General features: G+C 42.8%; 1 protein-coding gene across 3 annotated transcripts in view; it reads right to left on the minus strand.

Moving 5' to 3' along the window:
* Positions 1-25,949, minus strand: part of RNF123 (ring finger protein 123) — a 594,888-nt gene that overhangs the window by 420,336 nt on the left and 148,603 nt on the right. For all 3 annotated transcript variants that reach the window (XM_030205297.1, XM_030205296.1, XM_030205298.1), the window contains exon 11: positions 16,434-16,548. In XM_030205297.1, coding sequence (XP_030061157.1) covers positions 16,434-16,548 — 115 coding nt within the window. The remainder of the gene's footprint in view (positions 1-16,433; positions 16,549-25,949) is intronic.

The raw sequence follows: 25,949 nt of genomic DNA on the forward strand, positions 1-25,949 counted from the left end.
GGGGCTAGACGCACAGGCTCGGGAAGTCTATTCCAGGCGTGGGGTGCAGCAAGATAAAAGGAACGGAGTCTAGAATTAGCAGTAGAGGAGAAAGGGAGGATATGAGAGATTTATCTACAGAACGGAGTACACAAGGGGGGGTGTAGAGAGAGATGAGAGTGGAGAGGTACTGGGGAGCAGCAGAGTGGATACACTTATAGGTCAATAAGAGAAGCTTGAACTGAATACGGAAACGGATAGGGAGCCAGTGAAGTGACTTAAGGAGGGGGCTAACGTGAGTATAGCGACTTTGGCGGAGAATGAGTCGCGCAGCAGAGTTTTGGACTGATTGAAGAGGAGAGAGATGGCTAAGAGGGAAACCGGTGAGAAGCAGGTTACAATAATCAAGACGAGAGGTGATAAGAGTGTGGATAAAGGTTCTGGTAGAGTGTTCAGAGATGAAGGGACGGATTTTGCTAATGTTATAGAGAAAGAAACAACAGGTTTTGTCAATCTGTTGAATATGAGCAGAGAAGGTGAGAGAGGAAAGATGACCCCAAGGTTATGAGCTGATGAGGCAGGGAGAGGTAGGCTTAGGGGGAAAGATGAGAAGCTCAGTTTTGGCCATGTTAAGTTTTAGATGACGTTGGGACATCCAGGCAGCTATGTCAGATAGGCAGGCTGAAACCTTGGACTGGATGTTGGTTGAGATTTCAGGGGTAGAGAGGTAAATTTGGGAGTCATCAGCATAGAGATGGTATTGAAAGCCATGAGATGATATCAGAGAGCCAAGGGAAGAAGTGTAGATGGAGAACAGGAGAGAACCAAGAACAGAACCCTGAGGTATACCGATTGGTAGAGGGATAGAAGTAGAAGAGGATCCACCAGAGTGTACACTAAAAGTGCGAAGCGAGAGGTAGGAGGAGAACCAGGAAAGAACAGAGCCCTGGAATCCAAATGAAGACAGCGTATCAAGAAGTAAGCTATGATCAACAGTGTCAAAAGCGGCGGATAGATCGAGAAGGATGAGGATAGAATAGAGACCTTTGGATTTGGCTAGGAACAGGTCGTTGGAAACTTTTGCAAGTGCAGTTTCAGTTGAATGAAGAGGGCAAAAGTCAGATTGGAGTGGGTCAAGAACAGCATGAGATGAGAGAAAGTCAAGACAGCGGCGGTGAACGGCGCGTTCAAGTAACTTGGAAAGGAAGGGGAGGAGGGAGATGGGACGATAGTTGGAAGGACAGGTAGGGTCAAGCGAAGGCTTCTTCAGGAGCGGTGTGACCACAGCATGTTTGAAGGCATCAGGAAAGGTCGCAGTGGAAAGACAGAGATTGAGGATATGACAGATAAAAGGGGTGAGAGCAGGAGAGATAATGTTAAGAAGGTGGGTAGGAATGGGATCAGAGGAGCAGGTAGTTCGTTTTGAGGAGGAGAGAAGATGTGATGTTTCTTCATCAGTGACCTCAGGAAAGGAGGACAAGCCACCCCCCTCCTGTTAGACTATCTCTGAAATGCTTTGATATTCCCATGCATACCTCCTACCCATCCCCACCCTGTTAGACTGTCAATGAAATGCTTGGATGTTTTACTTATATATACTGTCATCTACCACATTTGCTTATTTCCGATCTGACGAAGAAGGGCAACCTTCGAAAGCTAATCAAGAAATGTATTAAGTTTTGTCCAATAAAAAAGGTATCTTATTTTCTTTTCCATGTTTTATTTTGTTTGATTTCTATTGATTACCTTTAAAAGTGGACTAACACGGCTACCACACCTCTCTAATCCAAGCTATCTAAAAGAAATGACAGGTGTAACCTTTTTGTCAAAAAGCAGAGGCACTAAAGAAGGAAAAGAAGAGGAACTCATGATCCAACAAGCACTGTCTTCTCAGGATTGAGAACCAGATGATGCTCCTTTAGCAAAATTGCTACCTCCCACAAGCAATTCTGAAGTAGTCCTAAATTGATGGACATTGGATCAATATAATAAACCAAAAGAAAGTAATCGGCATAAGAATAACTACTAATGCCAAAGGTCTGGATAAGCAATGCCAGCGGGCTGACAAAAAGATTAAAAAGAGAAGGGCTGTCTTTGGGCTTGGAGGAAGGAAAGGTGATTAGTGGAGTGCCTCAAGGATCAGTGCTGGGGCTGATTCTGTTTAGTATATTTGTCAGCGACATTGCTGAAGGATCAGAAGCTAAGGTTTGTCTTTTTGCGGATCATACCAAGATTTATAAGAGTTGACACCCTGGAGAAAGTGGAAAACATGAAAAAGGATCTGCAAAAGTTAGAAGAATGGTCTAAGGTTGGGCAATTAAAATTCAATGCAAAGATGTGCAGAGAGATGTACTTAAGGAGTAGAAATCCAAGCGATACATATGTGTTAGATGGTGAGGGACCTTGGAATGACAGCATCTGAGGATATGAAAGCCACAAAACAATGTGACAAGGCGGCGGCTGTAGCCAGAAGGATGCTTGGCTGTATACACAGAGGTGTAACCAGCAGAAAAAAGGAGATGTTGATGCCCCTGTACAAGTCGTTGGTGAAGCCCCACCTGGAGTATTTTGTTCAGTTTTGGAGGCCATATCTTGCTAAAGATGTAAGAAGACTAGAAGCGGTCCAGAGGAAGGCGACAAAAAAGAAATGGGGATTGCGCCAAAAGACAGAATTTGTTACATTTGTATCCCACATTTTCCCACCTATTTGCAGGCTCAATGTGGCTTATATGAGAAGAGACCGGAAGACCTGAATATGTTTTACCCTAGAAGAGAGGAGGGACAAGGACAGACATTTAAATACTTGAAAGGTATTAATATAGAAACAAGCATTTTCCACAGAAGGGGAAATGGTAAAACTAGAGGACATGAATTGTGGTTGCATGGTGGTAGACTTAGGAAAAATGTCAGAAAATTCTTTTTCACGGAGAGGATGGTTGATGCCTGGAATGCCCTTCCAAGGGAGGTGATGGAGAAAAAAACTGTGACAGAATTCAAAATGGCATGGGATGAACACCGAGGATCTCTAATTAGAAAATGAATGGTATAAAAAACAAAACTTAAAGAACTGTATCAGCTAAGGCCGATGCTGGACTGGCTTTTACGGTCTGAGTCCCACATACAGCGATCTTGTTTAGGATGGGCTGCAGAGAGCTTCGACAGAAACTCCAGTAATTTGGAATGCGAGGACAATGCTGGGCAGACTTTTATGGTCTGTGTCCCACAAATGATAAAATGGATTCAGATAGACTTTGACGGCATCTCCAGTAGTTGGAACATTAGAACAGAGCTGGGTGGACTTCTACGGTCTATGTCTCAGAAACAACAAAGAACAACCATGATCAAGTATATATCATCAAGTTCATTGTTGATGCAATCTAGAACTGAGAATGAATGTTACTGTTGGGTAGACTGGATGAACCATTCAAGTCTTTATCTTACTATATTACTATGAAAAGATGAAAGAACCAAACCCTGAGGAACCCCACATCAAAGTGCATGAGAAGTAATAGTAGATATAGATTGGATGACTGCAAAAGAACAATGCTCCAGAAAAGAAGTGAATCATTTAAGAACAGTTCCTACAATCCCCAAAGAAGATAAATGTTGAAGAAGCAGCACTTTGAAGAATCCACGGAATTCAGTGTGATTTATGAGGGGGGGGGTAATGAATATACATGGAATGTTAAATTGTTTTTTGATTCTCTTGGTTGAGAATTACCCATGTTTGCTATATTGTTCTTTAAAAACTGCAATAAAGATTCAATAACCTTATAAGATCTGCCCCTCAACAACTCAAAACAGACCTCACAAGACACCTGAACTACATGCTACAAAATGGCCTCTTCCCAAAGGATAAAGGAAACATTCTTCTCACTCCTTTACCTAAAGACACAAAGAAAAGCACAAGTTACTTAACCAACTATCGCCCAGTAGCATCTATCCCACTGATAACCAAACTTATGGAAGGTGTAGTGATGAAACAACTCACTAATTACCTAAATAAATACTCAATCCTTCACAAGTCTCATTCAGGATTCCGGTCGAACCACAGCACTGAAACAGTACTAGTGACTTTAATGAATAAATTTAAACAAACAACTGCAACTGGCAACAACATACTTCTCCTACAATTCGACATGTCCAGTGCCTTCGACATGGTCAACCATGGAATATTACTACATAACCTAGAATACTTTGGAGTTGGAGGTAACGTTCTTAACTGGTTTAGAGGATTCCTGACCACAAGATCAATACCAAGTAATAGCGAACGCGGATATATCAACCCCATGGACACCTGAATATGGAGTCCCCCAAGGATCCCCCCTCTCACCAACCCTCTTCAACCTAATGATGATACCCTTAGCCAAGCTACTAGCCAATCAGAACCTCAATCCCTACATATATGCAGATGATGTCATGATCTATATCCCGTTCAAACATGATCTAAAGGAAATCACCAACAAGATCAACCAAAGCTTCCAAATCATGCACTCCTGGGCGGATGCATTCCAGCTAAAACTTAACGCAGAAAAAACACAATGTCTTATACTCACCTCACAACATAACACAAGTAAATACGCCACCATATCCATACCAAACTTTTCACTTCCCGTCTCAAATAATCTGAAAATTCTTGGCGTTACCATTGATCGAAATCTCACACTCGAAACTCACGTGAAGAATACAACTAAGAAGATGTTCCACTCCATGTGGAAACTCAAAAGAGTAAAACCTTTCTTCCCAAGATCCATTTTTCGCAACCTGGTACAGTCAATGGTGCTAAGTCACCTGGATTATTGCAACGCACTCTACGCTGGCTGCAAAGAACAGATTATCAAGAAACTTCAAACAGCCCAGAATACCGCAGCCAGACTCATATTTGGAAAAACAAAATATGAAAGTGCAAAACCCCTAAGAGAGATTAACTGGCTCCCACTTAAAGAACGTATTGCATTCAAGATCTGCACGATTGTTCATAAAATCATTCACGGAGATGCCCCGACCTACATGCTAGACCTCGTGGACCTGCCCCCCAGAAATGCTAAAAGATCAGCCCGCACATTTCTTAATTTACACTTCCCCAGCTGTAAAAGATTAAAATACAAACTAACACATGCGACCAGCTTTTCCTACATGAGCACACAGCTGTGGAATGCACTACCAACTAACCTGAAAACAATTAACGAATTAACTAACTTTCGCAAATCTCTGAAAACCTCTCTCTTCAACAAGGCCTCCCACGAGACTCCATAGCTTAATTATAACACCTCACCACTTCACCTTATTCTGAAAGTCATATTTCCATAACTGTCTGCTTAGATCTTTTTTGTCATCCTTGATCTTTTTGTATCACCAATTGTATCTTTGACCCTGGAATGGCGATGCCATAACAGGTCTTTGTAAGCCAAATTGAGCCTGCAAATAGGTGGGAAAATGTGGGATACAAGTGCAATAAATAAATAAAATAAATGTTACAAAAAAAAATGTTGAAGAAGAAGTGAGTGGTCAATCAGGTCAAAGGCAACTGAGAAATCTAAAAATACAACTAGTGCAATTCTACCCTTCTCAAGATTACAATGAAGTTCACTTAGAAGTGCAGTAAGAATAGCTTCGGTACTGTAACCTGACCTGAAGCCTGATTGGTGGGAATATACAGCATTTATTGACTCAATGTGACATTGGAGTTGGTGAAAAACCAGAGTTTCAAGTATCTTTGACAAAAAAGGGAGATTAGAAACAGGGTGGTAGTTATTTGGTTCCAATGGATATAAAGTTGATTTCTTCAAAATAGGTTTGACAAGTGCATGCTTAGTTGGGAACAGGTCCAGGGAGCAGTAAATCACATTAAGTTGAGATAATAGTTTGGTTATCAATGCTAATGATGGGATATTGTGAATGCTGTCCATACTGCAGTATTGACCAAAGAAGAAAGTTCACATAATGGAAGAACAACGGAAGAGGCAGACTGTAATACCGACGAAAATGGAACCCTAATTTTCTCTATTAGAGAGGTAAAGTACGATAAGCAGTTGAGCAACCATCAGATTAGGATGAATGAGAGCATTAAAAATCTTAAAACATTGTTGGGTAAAGTTGCCAGCCTCCCGGATCTGCCTAGAGAAGAGCTAAGCGAGTTTCAGCAGTATAATATTGCTGAGTCTGCCGACAGATCTTTAAAAATGTATCTGTTTTATGCTTAGGCCAGGAGGCGCTCGGCCCTTCTTACTTACTTGACATGGCATTATTATTGGGGGGGGGGGGGGGTTAATACTGTTTTTGACCCCGCAATGGATTGCTCCCGCCCTACTGGGGATTTAAGGATTCACCAATCTAGGGGGTTGCCTCTTATATGCAATACTTTAGATCTGGTGGACTCTTGGCATTTATTTCACTCAGGAGAGAGAGATTATAACATTTACTTACCTCAGAGACTGATCCCTATGGTGTCTCGGACCATGCACTGATCTGGGTGTCTTTGGATTTGGTTCCTTTGGACCGTGAGGAGATACGGTGGCATTTTCCTGTCAAACTCCATTGGGACCACTCGTGTCATTCTTTAATAGAAAAGTGTAGAGAACACGCACAGCATAATGCAGCCCATGTGACACAGCCCCTTCTCTTTTGGGATGTGGCTAAGGTGGTACTTTGGGGACAAGTTATTGCTTATGCCATTCGCCGTAAGACTATTAGAGACAAAGAAATTTTATGTCTGGAGAGGAAGGTAATCCGGGAAAGGGTAGCACTGGATGCTAGGAAATCTATGGCTGCTAAGAGACACTTCTGGCCTCCCAGGTGGCTCTCAATACCTTACTACATCAGAGAGCTGTTAAGTCCTTAGCTTATTACAAATATCAACTTTACCTACATGGTAGCAAGAGCGGCAAATTATCTCATTTAATAAAGACTAGGCATGGTCCATGCAGGATTCTGCAAATGGTGGATGACATGGGGAGGAAAACGTCCTCAAATGCTGACATCAATGCTATTTTTAAACATTTTATGAACAGTTATATGCATCGCCAGCTGCGGATACCATGGATGGTTTGCTTTATTTGGACAATGTCCAATTTCCCTGTGGTACTCCCTCTCAGAAAGTTATTAATGTTTCTTTTATGGATGGTGAATTGGCTCCAGCCCTCTGGGGTTGTGCGCTCCTTAAGACGCTGGGCTGGATGGCCTCCGGGCTGAATTTTACAAGATTTTACAGGAACAAATCAGACCCTTACTCCTTAGCATGCCAATCAGGAACACAAAAAGGTCAGCACGCACATTCTTAAATCTACACTACCCCAGTTGCAAAGGACTTAAATACAAATCAACATATGCATCCAGCTTCTCCTACATAAGCACGCAACTATGGAACGCACTACCAAAGGTTATAAAAACAATGCACAACCTAACAATCTTCCGAAAATCACTGAAAACCAACCTGTTCAAAAAAAGTATACCACAAAGATCCATCCTAAATACTAGACAACGAAACTTCACCAAAACTAGACAAAACCAAACTCTTTACACTTGACTGCTTCATTTATTATTATTATTATTAGCATTTGTATAGCGCTACCAGACGCACGCAGCACTGAACACCTGATACAGAGAGACAGTCCCTGCTCAATAGAGCTTACATTCTAAAAATACAGACAAGACAATTAAGGGAGAGGGAAGTACTGGGTGAGAAGGAACAAGGGGAGGGCAATTGAGTAGTGGCTAGGAGCCAAAAGCAGTGGTGAAAAGGTGGGTTTTCAGCATAGATTTGAAAACAGGTAGAGATGGAGCTAGACATACAGGTTCAGGAAGTCTATTCTAGGCAATTACACTGCCACTAATGAACGTTACGCATTACTCACTACCACTTTACTTCTCATGCAAGACATGAACTTTCTATATTTGATTGTCTAACTTTATACTCTACTAGTAAAAAAGCCCCGTTTCTGATGCAAATGAAACGGGGGCTAGCAAGGTTTTCTTCTGTGTGCATGTGGGAGTGTGTGTGTCCCTGCCCTCTGCCCTCTCTCCCCTCCCCCCTCTGAGTCCTTCACTGTTACAGAAAGCGCGATTTGATTTCGTGCTTTGCTGTGTTTTCCTTCACTGACTGTTTGTGTTACAGAGAGGGCGGGGCAGACACTCATGGGAATACCGGATATCTCCCCCCCTTCACACTTCCGGCTGGAGGCTTCATAGAACGTTGGTGGTGCCTTTTATATAGAGAGATCATTTATGAACTTTAATGCAACACTACTTTGTAATCTACCTTATCATTTATGAACTCTAATGCAATATCACTTTGTATTTCTCAATCCGGGCACTCCGGCACAATGTAAGCCACATTCAGCCTGTAAATATGTGGGAAAATGTGGGATACAAATGCAATAAATAAATAAATAAACATGTTTGAGCACATGATCCAGCAAAAGAACTTGCTGGAATCTGCTCAAACTGCACAGATGATTGTGCTCTTAAAGCCAGATAGAGATTGAAATCCCCCTGTCCTCTTGGGCACAAGGAAGTTCTTGGAATAGAATCCCTTTCCTTCTTCCCTTGATGTGGCACGGGCTAAACAATGTGGGCCTCTAGAAGGAAAGAGACTTCCTCTACAAGCATGGCCCGGTGCAGAGAGCTGAACTTCATTGCTCTCAATGGGCAATTTGGAGGAAGTTCTTGCCAATGAAGGGTGTAACCCCCACCCTCCTTTACGGGGACTATTTTGAGAATCCACCAGTCTGAGGTCACAAGATGCCATATTGCTTGAAAAAAAAAAAATCAGCCCCCCCCCCCCTCCCACCAGTAGGTCGTCTGGAATGCTTACTTTTACTGTGGCTATGCTCTCATGAATTCAGTCAAAAGCTCATCCCCCGTTTTGAATGAGGAACTGGCTGGTACTTTGGTGTAGGGAGAGGGAGCAAAAAACCTGGGATTGCTGGGAAGGGCAGGCAGGAGGAGTGAATTACACTTTCAGAGGTGTAGGGTCTCCTATGACTGCCACCCAAAAATATCCAAGAAGTGAAAGCCTCAGGAGTGGAACTTGTTGTTACCAGTGTGTTTCATGAGGACATCAGCGACCTCTTCCACGTTGCCCCCCAAAAGTTCACCACCTCAGCAAGGGACATCTGCCAGTTTCTCCTGAATAGCTGGTTCTAGGTCCAAAACATGCAGTTAGATGAATCTGTACATGCTGATACCTAAAGCAGAGGACTCTGGACACCACATCAAAAGCATCATAGGATGCCTGAGCTTTATAACAGACACCATGGATGATTTTATTAGCTGCCCTCTGGACCAATTCTATCTTGTTTATATCTTTCTGAAGGTATGGTCTCTAGAACTGTACACAGTAGTCTAAATGAAGTTTCATCAGAGACTCATACAGAGGTATTCTCACCTCCTTTTTCTTACCGGCCATTCTTCTCCATAGGTACCCAGGCATCCTTCTGGCTTTTGCTATTCATTTTCTGCCTTTTTTTTTTTTTTTACCTGTTTAGCCACCTTAAGATCATCATTTATGATCACACCCACGTCTTTCATGGAAAAAGTACTTCACTCCCTAAGTTGTACTGCTCCCTCAGGTTTTTGCAGTCCAAATGCATGACCCTGCATTTTTTACCATTAAATCTTAACTGCCAAATTTTGGACCATTCCTTAAAGAGGCAAACCTTACCAGAAAGCCCTTCAGCATTATCGCACAGAAAACATTAAAAAGAACCAGCCCAAGGGAGGAAGTGACGTCATGAGCCCGAATGGCTGCCTACGTCCATGGCTCCGACGCACCCCTCTCCTTTTTAGCAAAATAAGAAACCATCCGTCCTTGCATCGGGGAAAATTTCGCATCGGGGCACGGCGTTTGTTGTGCAGCAGAGATTGACGGGCTCACTGGCTGTCATGTCGACCGCTCGGAAGGATAGTGAACGCCATTCTGAACGGCAGGCTGGCAAAGCTCTGAGGCGCCATGTGCTCGCGTTGGCCCGCGCTTCCCATTCAGACTCTGACTCTGCTACGTCCCTAAATGAAGTGGGTAAAACCTCCTCTAAAAGGGGTCTTTCTAATTGACTATATGTTTAACTAAAATTCATGAAGAGATTAAAGCTTCCAAGGAAGAAATACTTGACAGAATGGATGTATTGAGCGTGGATTTAAGTGAGTTGGGCAGAGGATTTGGAAGTGCGTGCAGATGAGCAAGCTGTGAAGCTGGCTGTTTAATGTGGGATAAAATGCCATAAATAAGTAAATAAATATACACTTTTAATGTTGAGCACCTGATTCTCAAAGTGGACATATTCCAAACACTGTAATGAAAATAAAATGATCTTTTCTACCTTTGTTGTCTGGTGACTTTTTCTGATCATGCTGGCCCAGTATCCGATTCTGCTGCTATCTGTCCTCAGGTGTCAGTGCAAGTCTCTTTGGTATGAACTGCTCATGTGCAGGTCAGGAAGTCATCCTCGTTAAATATCTCCCTGGCAACCCAGGATACCTCCAGCCAACACCCCCCCCCCCCCCCCCCTGCTCTCCCAGCAGTAAGGTAAACAAATTAAACCATAAACCAATTTCTACAACTGGGCTTTCACTGCAGCTCCTGCTGTGAGGATGGAGGTAAATCATCAATTTAAACCCCCCAGAGCAGTGGGACTCCACAGCTGATCCATCCTGCTGCAGCAGGGGAGGCTTAGCCTCCCCAAGCCTCTTATACCGGGCGCCTATGAACTAGGAGATAATCATACATGTGACACTCAATGCAAAAGACTGGATAGCAACCCTCTCGCTGCTGGACTGCTGACTCCATCTTAGTGTTTTTGAGTTTTTCAATAATTTAAAACTTGCTACAGTATTAAGGATATTAGCCTAATATAAAAGTGTCGTTTAGTTTATGTGGAGGGGCATAATCGAACGCGAACGCCTATCTCCATGGGCGTCTATGTCTGAAAACGGGTATGTGAAGAGGCAGGACAGACCGTATTTTCGAAAAAAAATGGACGTTTTTCAGCTGGGCGTTTGTTTTTTTTTAGCGATAATGGAAACTAAAACGCCCAGCTCAAAAACGTCCTAATCTGAGCCATTTGGTCGTGGGAGGGGCCACGATTCGTAGTACACTCACTCCCTGACATTACAGGACACCAACTGGGCACCCTAGAGGTCAGTGCGGTGGACTTCAATGCTCCCACATGCATAGCTCCCTTAACCACACCTATGAGGGGGCGGGACCAGAGCTTGAGAAACCGAAGGGAAGGCCGAAGGCGCGCCGAGTGAAGAACACGCGCTTCTTCGCTGCCAGCGCTGCACGCTGCTTTAACCCCGAGGAACGGTAGGCTGTTAAAATTTCACAGGAGGAGGGGGGTTCCTGGTGCTGGGAGGGAGGGAGGACGGGCGGGCGGCCTGATACTTGTTGGGTTGGAGGGAGGGAGGGCGGGAGGCAGGCCTGGTGCTGGGTGGGAGGGAGGCTTGGTGCTGCTGGGTGGGAGGGCGGCCTGATGTTGGGTGCTGGGTGGGAGGGCGGCAGGCCTGGTGCTGGGTGCTGGGAGGGCGGCCTGGTGCTGGGAAGGAGGCCGGCAGGCCTGGTGCTGCGTGGGAGGGAGGCCTGCTACTGGGTGCTGGTGCTGGGTGGGAGGGAGGCCTGATGTTGGGTGCTGGGTGGGAGGGAGGCTGCCTGCCTGCCTGCCTGGTGGCTGGGAGGGAGGGCGGCAGGCCTGGTGCTGGGTGGTGCTGGGTGGGAGGGAGGCCTGCTACTGGGTGCTTCTGCTGGGTGGGTGGGAGGCCTGATGTTGGGTGCTGGGTGGGTGGGAGGGAGGCTGGGTGCTGGGAGGGCAGCCTGGTGCTGGGAGGGAGGGCAGCTGGACACAGGTGGCTGGAGGGAAGAGGAGAGTGGCTGGACATGGGTGGCTGGAGGGGAGAGGAGGGTTGCTGGACATGGATGGAGGGTTGATGGACATGGATGGAGGGCAAGAAATGAAGAAGAAAGGAGGAAAGTAAAGAAATACATGGAAAGGAAGACCTGGAAACGGAGTTAAGAGAACAGATAGCAGCAGAATCAGAGACTGGACCAATATGGATAGAAAAACAAAATCACCAGACAACAAAGGTAGGAAAAAATCATTTTATTTTCATTTTAGTGTTTAGAATATGTCCAATTTGAGAATTTACATCTGCTGTCTTATTTTGCACTGGGTATACTGGAGCTGTAACAGCTTACAGAAATGATTTATAATGAAAAAAATCATGTTATTTTTTCCTCCTATACTAGTATAATATTTTCAGTGATGTCTGTTTATATGCGCCATGGCTGGTATAGGGGGTGTGGCTATCATAGGGGTGGAGTCATATGTGGTAACCCCGCCCATAATGAGTACCGGCACTTTGCGATAAATAATTCAATTTTGGGTTGCTGTTTGGGCACTCGGTCTCTGAAAGGTTCGCCATCACTGCTCTATTCCATCAATAAACAGTCGGCCAGTCGACTGTTTACCAATGGAATAGATGAGCTGCCCCCCCTCAAGGTCACCGCCGCCGCTCCTCCCTGCATTGAAATGACAGCTTCCCGCAGCCCCTGCCTCCCCGCCATCCTCCGCACCCCCTGAAGTCCTCGCCGCCTCCGCTCCCCCCCCCCACCCCACCAGCTCCCCTCCACCTGTCACCGGGCGGGCCAGAGAGGAAAAGAGGGAAGTGATCAGCTGTTACTTACTTCAGCGCCTTCACACGGAGGTGAGAGGCGCTGTGAGGGCCCTGCCGGTGGCAGGTGGAGGGGAGCTGGTGGGGGGGGAGCGGCAGCGGCGAGGACTTCAGGGGGGGCGGCGGGGCAACAGGGGGGTGGAGGATGGCAGGGAGGCAGGGGCTGCGGGAAGCTGTCATTTCAATGCAGGGGGAGGGGGGAGCGGCGGCAGCGACCTGGGGGGGTGGGGCAGCTCATCTATTCCGTCTATTCCATCGGTAAACAGGAAGGGGGAGGAAAAAACGTCCTTGAAGGACGCCCATGTTAGGCACTTTAGAAGGATGTCCCTGACGAGCACTTGGGACACGCAGCTTTTCTTTTTTTTTTTTTTTTTAGATGGGTGTTCGGCGCTTTCCCACTGGTCTCCATGGGTCCGTTCACAGCAGCCCCAGCCTAACGAGAGGTGCAGACCTCACATTAGGTTTTCAACGGTAAGGGGAATCAGTAAACGTTACTGCATCTCATTATAATAGCCTTGCAACTGTAGTGCAGCTCTTTTGGATCATTTGCATTCTGTTTTTGTTAGCTGCTACCATGATAGGAAAATGGCCTTTAGTGCATGCCAGGGTTTACTACTTGCTCGTTAATGGCTCATTAAGTTTAGTGCATCTGGCCCTAAATCAGAAGCCATGGCTATTGGTATTTCAAATTCAATTTTGCATTCCTTACAACAAGCTTTCCCTTTTCAGTGGGTAATGCGCGGTATCAAATATTTAGAGATTCTTCTTACTAAAAATTTCTCTGATTTATTCAAGGCTAATTATCCCACCCTCTTGAGAGACATATAAAGATTTGGAGGCTTGGGGTTCCATTGAGATATCTTGGTTTGGGCGGATTGCTACTTTAAAAATGAATGCATTGCCACGATTGATGTATCTTTTTCAAGTTCTTCCCCTTCGTTTGTCTCGTAGCTTTCTCTCCGGGCTCCAAAATCGCCTTCTTCGCTTCATCTGGTCTAATAAGCGGCCACATCTTTCTCGGATGTTGCTATATGGGGATCAGAAATTGGGTGGGTTGGGTGTTCCTAATGTGTACTGGTACTATAGGGCTGCCCAGGCCCGGGCTGCCATTGAATGGTTCCACACAAGTCCGCAGAAGTGGTGGATTGGGTTGGAGAAAGGCCTCGGTAGGCCCGTGTCCCTTGCGGTCGTCTATGTGGCTTCCTCGAAAATATCGCTTAGTGGGTAGGGATGTTTGTCCTATTTTGACAACTTTTTACTATTGGGATAGTTTGTTTGCAAAGCCTAACTTGTTTTTATCCAAGCTTACACCGTTAACATACAACCCACTTTTTCCACCGGGTCTTGACCCCGGTCCTTTTTCTCATTGGTTTTCCGGAGGGCTAGAGACTTGGGGTCAATTCTTTGACGATGAGGCTTTTATTCCATTCAATACATTGGCGGAAACATATGCACTTTCTCCTAGGGATATCTTTGCATATACTCAGGTGAAACACTTTCTTTCTGCTGTTGAGATAAAGGCTAAGGTAACTCGAGAAGACTCCTTTTTGGAGGATTTGTGCGTGAACTCGAAGGAAACGAGAAGTCTTATAACTTGTCTATATACTTATCAGCGTAGACAGGTGCGAGCCCCTGTTGAGTATCACCTGCGATGGCATCGAGAGCTGGGAGTGACATTGGGTGATGACGATTGGACTCTTATGGAACATGCTTTATTAAAGATTTCTATTTCTGTTCCTTTTAAAGAAAATGCTGTTAAAGTCTTATATAGATGGTATTTGACTCCTGCCCGCCTTCACCACATGTTCCCTACGGTCTCCCCACTTTGTTGGAGAGAGTGTGGGAAGCAAGGCACCATGGGTCATCTCTGGTGGTCTTGTGTTAAGGTATGTGCTTTTTGGAAAGCGGTACAGCATAGATCAGAGCTGGCTCTCTAAGCCTATTAAATGGTCCCCTGAATTTTTTTTTCTAAAAAACCACCTGGCCTTACTACATCCCAACTAATTAAACTGGGGATACATAATTTGAGGTTTCTACAGTGTATCTAAACTGACATTCTAAATAGAAACCTATGTTATTTAAAAACCTTATCTCTTGCTGCAATTCAGAGCTAAATAGCTGAATAAAGATTGAATTTTCTATATATTGAACAATTAAAATTTAAAAAATTAAATAACTAAAGTGAACAGTGCTCAGAACTGGGTACGTGAGTGAGGCTGACAAGCAGCTGAATCACCACCACTAGTGGCATCATCGCACCGTCAACCCTCCCTGCCTACCTTAATGCTATTATTATGGATGACAATATAAACAGCAAACGCTGTACTTAAAGTGACCAAGTGCGGATCTGGTGGAACGCTCTGTACAGCTGAGTGTTAACCCAGTTCTTTAAAGTGCCTCTTTTTTATTTTTCATTTGTTATGCGATAAAGTGCCCATTTCTTAAAACCATGAATGCCTTCTCTCGCTCTCAACATGTAGTCAATATTAGTTCGCCATGTCTGCAGCTAGGGTTACTTTGGCTGCTCACTGGGAATCTCACGTTCCCGCTTTGGTAAAGTGGTTAAACAAGCTATGGTATATTTGTGAAATGGAGACTTTGGGCGATCCATCGCAAAACACTCTCTAAGTGGGAAGCTATCTGGGGGCCCTTTGTGACAACGTTGTTCATGTTGAGAGCTATCTGGGGGCCCTTTGTGACAACGTTGTTCATGTTGAGAGCCTAAGGTTGGGGGGAGGGGGAGGAGAAAGATGAAGATAACACGAATTTTTTTTTCCTTCCCTATGTTTTGTTTGGTTTCCAGGTGGGGGGGGAGTGGGAATCTGTAAACTCTTGTTCAAAAATCCTAGGAGTATTTTGTTTGTGATTGTCTTCATCTTGGGAGATTTCTTAGCTGTTGACTTTTGTCGAGTGCCAGTTTGTCGTTGTATGGATTTACAGTTGTATTGTATTTGCAGATGATATTGGCTGTAATTTATGTGCCTTTGTTATATCTCTCAATTTTCAATAAAGACTTCTGCAAATTAAAAAAAAAAAAAAAGAACCAGCCCAAGAACCAATCCTTGTGGCACACCACTTGTAACATCCCTTTTCTCAGAGAAGCTCCATTTATCTCTACCCTCTGTCGCCTTCCACTGAATCAGATTCTAACCCAGTCAATCACTTTAGGGCCCATACTGAGGGCATTCATTTATCAGTTGTCTATGCAGAACTGCCAAAGGCTTTGCTAAAATCTAAATACACCACATCCAGTGCTCTCCCTCGATCCAACTCTCTGGTCAGCCAGTCAAAGAAATTAATCAGATTTGTCAGACAAGACCTGCCTCAAGTTCTGCAATCTATTGGATTCCAGAAACCTCACTATTCTCTGTTTTAGAAGCGTTTCTGTTAATTTACGTACCATAGAGGTCAGACTAACCAACCTGTAGATCCCAAATTCCTCCTTACTTCCACTTTTGTGGAGAGGGACCACCTCTGCCCTTCTCCAGTCCTCCAGGATTACTCTCGACTTAAGAGGGCAACCACATTTACTCCAGGAAAAAGGGTTTGTAAAATGGATGGCTTTTATTGTGACTGTGTGAAAAGAACCCAATAATCCTCTCATTGGATAGCTGGCAGCGTTGTTACATTTTGAGACTTAAGAGACTGGTCTTGCTACATTGTGATTTTTTCAGCCAGTCCATGCTGTATATCCCTACCAATCTCTAACATCAGCAACTGCTGACTACAAAAATGCTAACCAGGGTGCAGAGTAATAGAGAGTGACAAAAGTTTTTAAAGCAGCAACTTACCAGTCCATCTATCCCTGTGTGGATCACATTCTTCAAGAAACCCAAAAGCCGGTAAACCTTTTGAAGATCAGTGCTGGGAGGATCCTGCAAGGGGCAATAGCCTTCCACTGGATATGTGCTAGAACATTAAGGAGAAATCAACACACTGCACAGCAATGTTTAGTATTAGTCACCTAATGGAAATCAAGTTACTAATAAATAAGCAACATCATGAAATTGAATGTTTCCTGCCAATTAAGAGAGTGAAAGAAGAGTAGATGTGTTAGCCAGACTATACACAATGAATAGGAACAGTACTACCTCAAATGCTAATTTACTAAAATGTTTTCCTCAAGTGTTTTTATCAATTTTAAACAAAGTAATTTAAAGTAATAGTCATAACAGAAACTTCTGGCTATTTGCAACAACATTTTCCCAAGCTGCTATAGACTCCTGGTACGCCCATCCAATCATTATGCATACACCTTATCATCCTACCATTAGATAAGAGATTCTAATGTTAAGAGATGAGCGTGTCCAGTTACCAGAGGTAAGAGCAGAAGACTAATGTAATCTGAAATGCAGAAGCTAGCCCCCCCCCCCCCCTTCTTTCCTATATTTTTCTTAGTCCTCTGGCAACCCTCATTCAAGATCTGGCTATTACTGCCTACATTCTTTTCTTAACATGATCCCAGGAATCTTGACCTTACCTTGATTCAATTCTGTCTAAATTCTGTCACTGACTCGTTTAAGTGACCAGTCTTAATTTTATTCCTGTCAAGACTACTGCGTCTTGAATCACTGGTCATTTCTTCCATCCCTCACACTATTCATGGTACACTATTAGTGGACATGTTTAAATAGTTAGGAATACATCTTAATCAACAATTAGCCTTCAACTTATAGGTGGCCTCTACCACCAAAGCTAGTTTCGTAGCTTTTCGACACTTTCAAACAGTCCAAGGCTTTCTTGATGAATCAGTATGCTTGACCCTTCTTTATGTTTTAATCATCTCTCAACTATTGCAACATTGTCTATGATGGTTTTAGTGCCAGTCTAATTAAATATTTACAAAGAAACAGAGAAAAATGAAGGCAGATAACGACTATATGGTGTATCCAATCTGCCCATCCATGCCATCTACTCTTCCTTTCACTCCCTTAGAGATCCTATGTATTTGTCCCTAGCTTTCTTAAATTCAGATACATTTTTCATCTCCACTACCTCCACTGGGAGGCCATTCCATGAATTTACCACCATTTCCATGAAGCAGTATCTCCTCAGGTTACTTCTAAGTCTGTCCGCGTCCACCTTCATCCTATTCCCCCTCATTCCAGAACTTCCTTTCAATTTAAAGAGGTTCATCTCCTGTGCATTTATCCCATGTAGGTATTTAAACACCTCTATCATATCTCCCCTCCCTCGTCTTTCTTCCAAAGTATACTATCTGTTCAAAACACTGCTATCTGCATCCTATCACATGCAAGAAAATTTGATCATATTAGTCCCTTGTTGATTTGTCACCCTTGGCTCCCAATTGCTTTTAAGATACAAAATGAATCCTGATCTTGACCCACAAAGCCTTTGTCAACAACCCAGTTTACCTTGCCTCCTTAGTAACAACACATACCCCAACCCAAGCCCAAGTTGAATCATCAATAAAAGATTAACTTCTCATCTTTTTTGTCCCTTGGTCTGATTCCGTAGTGCCATTATCACTTCCCACTACTATCCATTGTTTGTATTTTTGTGGAATTCTGGTGTTCTTCTACATCTGTGGATTTCCTGTGAGTAAAGCTGAAACACATACAGCAACAAGGATGGCAGGCATATGTAAAACGAGCAGCAAAAAAAGCAAGGGAGGCATGGCACATGATGAAACATCAAGGTAAAATCTTTAAGTGTTGATAAGAAGACAGGACTTTCAGCAATAGTTCAAGGAGCTGAAAGATGAAATTATGCCACTTGGTAATCTAGTAGAGTTGATGACTGAAGTTGAGAATGGATGTGGCAGAGCAGAACTGAGTCAGACAGTACAGGACTCAAAAGGGAAGACTGAGGAGCAAGTGGAAGAGATGTTGGCCATGTATTCTAGCCTTAAAGGGATGGAAGAAATTATCTCAGGTTCTGAAATAAGCAGAAGGTATTAAGAACACGTTCCACTGTAAGAACATAAGAATAGCCAAACTGGATCAGTCCAATGGTCCATCTAGCCCAGTATCCTGCTTCCAACAGTGGCCAATCCAGGTCACAAGTACATGGCAGAAACCCAAACAGCAGCAACATTCCATGCTACCAATCCTGGGGCACACAGTGGCTTCCCCCATGTCCATCTCAATAACAGACTATGGACATTTCCTCTAGAAACTTGCATATTAGAGGTTTGCTGGAGACATATGTGGCTATAAAGAATTTATATTCACTTTGTTATAGGTGAAATATGCATTTAAAAATAAATAAATAAAAAGCTTGCTAGCCTCAGGGGAGAATTCCATAAGAGAACTAATTAGATTGTAAGCTCTGTCGAGCAGGGACTGTCTCTTCATGTTCAATTGTACTGCGCTGCGTATGTCTTGTAGCACTATAGAAATGATTAGTAGTAGTAATATGGAAATAAAATTAGATCAAGTGCATCATGCACTGGGCAAACCAAGGCCAAACATATCTACAGACAAAAGAATATGTGTGCATGACTACTGGGTAAAAGAAACAATTCTACTAAGGATGAAGCTTCAAGCAAAAAGACTGCCGTATACACAGTTTTGTCCCCTGCAACACCATAAAGAAGAAGAGAATTCAAGGAGGTGAATGTAAAAAGATAATGTTCGGTTTTGCTGGCTTTGGGGCTTGCTTTTACAGTCAGTGTAGAATCCAGTGTCCTATGCCATGTGTGTGCTGCAGGAGGTGGAAGAGAAAGGTTTGGTTTTAAAGCAGTAAAGGACAGAGGTATGGGCAAAAGCTGACAAGTGGCAGAAGGTCTCCAAACAACAGCAACAAAGAACGAGGAGGAAACAAGTGGCGGTAAGGACTCAACAAGCAGTAAAGCACGATGGCATGGCAGCGGTGCAATGAATGATTGAAGATTTCTGGGAATGGATAAGAGGCATGTTTTAAGTGGGGACATGTGCTGGAGTGCACAAGGGTGAAAGTCCTGGAAGATGTTTGATTCCTGTGCAAAAGTGAAGAGCTGAATGGAAAGAGAGGAGGGGGGGATTCTTGTAGTAATTGATTGCAAGGTGTTTTTCTTTCTCTGTGCTTACATGTTGGTAGATGCCTGCTGATGGGTGGATACTTAAATAATAGGGGAGGCAAGGTAGCCTCTGAGATGACTGGAAAAAAAAACGGAAAGGATTTCTGGGAAAATTAAATCTCATACATGTGCAAGGTTTAAAAAAAGGAGGGAGGAGAGATTATACCTTTTACTCACAGGTATATAGGACTTTTTCCAAGATAGATATGATATTGATGGATGTGCCTTTAATAGATAGATAGGGGGAGGAGAGCCTGCAGGAGTAGAATCTACTGCATTGTCTGACCACACTCTGACACTGGTGTATGTTAATTTACAATAGGAAGGCGGGTTTGTTGGGAAAGAGGTGGTAAGAAAATAGTAGAAGAATATTTTAAGTGTAATAACAACAGGGAGTTGATGCAGTCTGATTATGGGAAGGTATGAAAGTGTGCACAAGGTGGTCATTAATTTTTATTGCTAGTCAATATGCAATAAGACAGACCAAAAGGTCATACTACAAAACTAAAATAGGGCCAGACTACAAAGATGCGAAGAAACTATTCAAACTCGTGAATAAACTACTTGACACCACATTGGTCACCACAACCAACTCAGACATCCCATCAGCACACAAACTTGCCAAACACTTCTATGACAAATGCAAACCTACGCAACACGTTACCTCAGGACACCACCAATATCGAACACTTCATCAATGGTTTGGCCCAACCCCTGGAGAACACTCAGCAGACTGAACCTGGTAAAACTTCACCCACCTCATGACCGAAACAGTTACCCAGGCGATTAATAGGCTCTCCAACACTCACTGCAAACTGGACACATGCCCCAGCTACCTATTAAAATCCATCTCCGACCGCTTCATAGCCGACCTCACAGCCCACCTAAACCACATGCTCCAACAAGGTCTATTCCCTAAGGAAAATGGCAACATTCTACTCACCCCAATACCAAAAGATACCAAGAAGAAAACAAATGAAATCTCCAACTACTGCCCAGTAGCATCCATCCCATTGGCAGTCAAACTGAAGGAAAGTATGGTAACCAAACAACTCGCTGATTACATAAACAAATTCACAATACTACATGAGTCACAATCAGGATTTCGCCCCCTCCACAGCACTGAAACAGTATTAATTACTCTCCTAACCAAATTCAAACAGGAAATAGCAACAGGAAAAAGCATACTTCTCCTCCAATTCGACATGTCCAGGGCATTCGACATGGTAAACCACAATATATTAAGACTTCTGGATTATTTCGGGATTAGTGGAAAAATAACTAGTTGGATCAAGGGTTTCCTAACCACCAGAACATATTGTCAGGTTCTCACGGATAGTCTGGAATCGTGAGCCCTTGGGCTGCTGACGAGGAGCGACAGCAGCAGGCAAAAACCCACCAACTAGGACTGAACAGGAAACAGGAACTAGCGTGACTAGAACAATACTTCACCTGCGCTTGGCCGCCGTTCCCTTGGGGTTGAGCCCCTAGGTACAGGCAGCCGGCAGGACTTACTGGATGGAGTGGATCAAGACAAACTTGGCTAGACAGGGATACAAGGTACAGGGTCTCAAACAGGCAGGACACAAACACAAACTTGGCTAGACAGGGATACAAGGTACAGGGTCTCAAACAGGCAGGACACAAACACAAGCTTGGCTAGAACAGGGTACAAGGTACAGGGTCTCAAACAGGCAGGAAACAAACACAAGCTTAGCTAGAACAGGGTACAAGGTACAGGGTCTCAAACAGGCAGGAAACAAACACAAGCTTAGCTAGAACAGGATTCAAGGTACAGGTCACAAACAAGCAGGAAACAAACACAAGCTTGGCTAGAACAGTGTACAAGGTACAGGGTCTCAAACAGGCAGGAAACAAACACAAGGTTCACAACCAGAAAGGAAAGGAAGCCAAAAGCAGAAAGGGAGGGAGCAATCAGGACTGGATTCAAGACAGGAGACTCAAACAGGCTAGGAATACAGACTAAGACTATGAATACTGACAAGAAACAAGGCAAAATACAAGGCAGAAGTGCACAAAGCACACAAACCTCAACCTTTGGCGTTGCAAAGGCCAAGCAGAAAGACTCCAGGTAGCTAATAAGCCTATCAGCAGCTGAGGCTCAAGCTGCAGGAATCACAAGGCAACTACGGGTGAGGCTAGCTGCCAAACTTCCAAGCAAGACTGGAGGGCTAAAATATCTGGACCGGACCAAAAAGAGAGTCTCGAAAGTCTATGGCAGCTACCTGTTCTGGCCACCAGAGGGCGAGAAGAGCACAAACCAAGAAAAATATCAAGTGAAATCAAATACAGACATATCTTCACCGTGGAAACCAGACTGCTGAGTAAAGGATCACCACTATCAATGATCCTCTTCAACTTAATGATGACTCCACTAGCCAAGTCCTTAGCCAACCAAGGCCTTAACACTTTCATCTATGCCAATGTTACAATCTACATTCCTTACACACACGATCCGACAGAAATCACCAACGAAATCAATCTAAGTTTGAACATCATGGACTCATGGGCAAATGCATTTCAATTAAAACTGAATACAGAAAAAACTCACTGCTTCATCCTCTCAATCCCAATACAACGCGAACAAACAAATATAATCACCCCAGACCACACTCAGATAGCCTGAAAATCCTTGGCGTTACAATCGACCGAAACCTTTCCCTAGAGAATCAAGTGAAAAATACAACAAAGAAAATGTACCACTCAATATGGAAACTCAAACGCGTGAAACCATTCTTCCCGTGAGAAACATTTTGCAGCGTGATACAATCAATGGTACTAAGCCATGTAGACTACTGCAACAGCATTTATGCAGGATGCAAAGAACAACTCATAAAGAAACTACAGACCGCCCAAAACACAGCAGCCAGGCTTATATTTGGAAAAACGCATTTCAAAAGTACCAAACCCCTCCGAGAAAAACTGCACTGGCTCCCAATCAAAGAACGTATCGCCTTCAAAATCTGCACCACGGTTCACAAAATTATCTATGGTGAAGCCCCGGGATACATGACAGATCTCACAGACCTACCAACCAGAAATACAATCGGATCAACAAGATCATACTTAAATCTTCACTACCCAAGCTGCAAAGGCCTCAAATACAAATCAACTTATGCAACCAGCTTTTCCTATATTAGCACACAACTGTGGAACGCACTACCAAAAGCCGTGAAAACAACATACGGCCATCTAAACTGCAGAAAATCACTAAAAACCAACCTATTCAAAAAGGCATACCATACTGACACAACCTAATTGCCTGAACCCTGCTACGCAAGTAACTAAAACTAGTAATGGACATAACACAACTCTTCCTCTCTATGATTCCCAAACGTATCTGTAACACATGAACCTTATTCTACCATAATACCACTTTGTATTTGTTCTCTATTGGCTTGGCGAACGCCGACGGTACTGTGTAAGCCACATTGAGCCTGCAAATAGGTGGGAAAATGTGGGATACAAATGCAACAAATAAAGAAAAGTTAAGAAGCAGGAAGAGATTAGACAGCATATAAGATTTTTGAAAAAGAAACACAGAGATATTGAGGCTCATTTTCAAAGCACATATGTAACTTTATAAGTCTATGTGCTTTGAAAATGAGGACCATTGTCTGCTGAGGTATATAGGTAATAATTGAAGGAAAAGGGGGAGCTTCATCTACTAGTATCTGCACAAGTGACATCTAGCTTACTGTAGCTTAAGTTGTGCTATTTTAAAGAAAGCAACAAGGACAGCAGACTTCTGGTTCATAAACTGAAGGCAAAAAAAAAGTTAGTTTATTCCCTAATTGTGAAAGTGAAAATATGCAACCAGAATGACAAAGAAATTAGGTTTGGTTTTTCCTGGTGTTATGACAGTTTATATACAAAAGATCTGAATATTACATATTGGCCTCACACCTGATGACGGTATCTAACAGCATTAGAGAAGTGATAGGGGTCTCAAAGACAGCAGGAATAAAAATGCTACCCAAACCAGGCAAAACCCCTACCTGCTCAAATTCAGGCTATTTGGGATTGATCAGCACTGGGCTATTACAGAACAAGTACAAGCAAAGGAAATGTCACTGAAAGATTTAGTATGGCTGCCAAATCTAAGACATTGTTAAAGATATGAGCAATCCATTTGAGAATGATTATATTTATTTGGGAAACAGTTAGGAAAAAGGTGTATAAGGGGAGGGGGATTCAGGTCTAACTCCATTTGGTATAATAAATTAGGCTGGGGAATGATTATTATTATTATTAGGATTTATTTACTGCCACTTTGAAGGAATTCACTCAAGGTGGTGTACAGCAAGAATAAGTCAAACAATAGAAAATTACAGCAGTAAAAATATTCAAACAGCAACACAAAGTAATAAAATATTTTAATAGACAGAATATGGTGTAACGTAAGATAAAGTAACAGGAGTAAGAAAATAAAGGGACTAATTTAAGAAAATTACACATGAGGTCAGAAATGTTCTTTAGAGAGAGTGTGGTTAGGGATATTCCTTGGAAGAACCTAGTGACCATGGAGGTGTGTAGTGGGTGATCCTGTTCTTCAAGTACTCTGGACCATTTCCTTTAAGGAAGGGCCTTGAAGATCAGACAGTTTTTTAAATTTAGCCCTGTATTGTACTGGTAGCCAGTGAAGTTTTTGCAAAATATAAAAAGAGTTTAGGGCATTTAGTGTTGAGTTTTGAGGAATTATGGGAGAAATATAATTTGCCCTATAAGGATTTTATATATTGCAGTACTTACAAATAAGACATTATCTTACAGAATGAAAGCGAGTAAACCACCTAGGAGATAACTGTATAAAGTTGGGATTTTTTTTTTTAAACTCAGGGGTACTATCCAGTTTATATGGGATCTTATTGACCCAGTCGAAGGAGATGCCAGCATTTGTTCAGACATAGGAAAAAGATCTATGAGAGAAACTGCAGGGAGAAGAGTGAGGGAAAATTTATGAATCTATAGCTAAGATAAATATTTCAACTGCCTTATATGAGATTTGTTAAGAAGTACTATATAAGAGTGGGTCTTAAAATGGGGTGGTACTGGAGATGGGAGATGCTGGCAGGGTTGTGATCAAGTTGGAAGTTTCTTTAATGTGTAGTGAGAATGTCCCAAAATTCAACAATTTTGGGAAATTATAATGGGTCTGGTGAAAGAGGTGATATTGCTAATTTTGGGGATAAATCCAAACTTGTGTTTGCTGATGACAGTTCTTTTGGAGGGAGTATTTTTTAAATGTTAGTATTCATCCTTTCTTGTGTTTCAGAAAATCATTACTACATCATTTATATTAATTTTATGTTTGTATTTTAGGCTACCTCTACATTGTCCCAATTTCTTATTTTCTATTTAATTATTTTGTCTCTGAAAACCACTTAAATATTAATTTTCTTGGTGGTATATTAAATAAAGAGGGGGAACAGCCTAAATAAAGAGGGGGACTTGCCTACCAGGAATGCAAAGAGATCAGCACGCACATTCCTCAATCTCCATTACCCTAACTGCAAAGGACTAAAATATAAATCCACATACGCGACCAGTTTCTCATACATCTGCATGCAGCTATGGAACGCACTACCGAAGGCCATAAAAATAAAGCAAGACCTATCTTCCGAAGGCTACTGAAAACAGATCTGTTCAAGAAGGCACACCATAAACACCCATCTTAAACACCAAAAAATAAGACTTTACACGACATAGACATAATTGAAATCTTATCACTTAACTGATCAACCTCCTTACCACTAATAAATAAGCATAACCACTTCAATCTCTGTGTCGAATATGGTCTTTCCATAGTCGATGACCTAAAGAATGATACAACCCAATTTCGTACTCAGGAACATTCATGTATTGCTATAATTTATTCTTCCTTAACATATATATGCACATGATATATATCTATACCATGATCTGTTCACATATGTTATGTTACATGTATGTTACCATGTATGTATGCAACTTAACACATTACCATTTGTAATTCTGTTACCCGGAAATGGCAACCGCCATTACGGCAAATGTAAACCACATTGAGCCTGCAAATTGTTGGGATACAAATGCTACAAATAAATAAATAATGGTTAGTACAGCGGGCTTTGATCCTGGCAACCTGGGTTCAATTCCCACTGCAGCTCCCTGTGACCTTGGGCTGCCCCAGGTACAAAAAACTGCATATAATGAATACAGCGCTGCATATGTCTAGTAGCGCTATAGAAAGAATTAGTAATAATAAAGGTGAAATGTGAAGCAAATG

The sequence above is a fragment of the Microcaecilia unicolor genome, chromosome 6, assembly GCF_901765095.1.
Source record: "Microcaecilia unicolor chromosome 6, aMicUni1.1, whole genome shotgun sequence".
Lineage (NCBI taxonomy): Eukaryota > Metazoa > Chordata > Amphibia > Gymnophiona > Siphonopidae > Microcaecilia > Microcaecilia unicolor.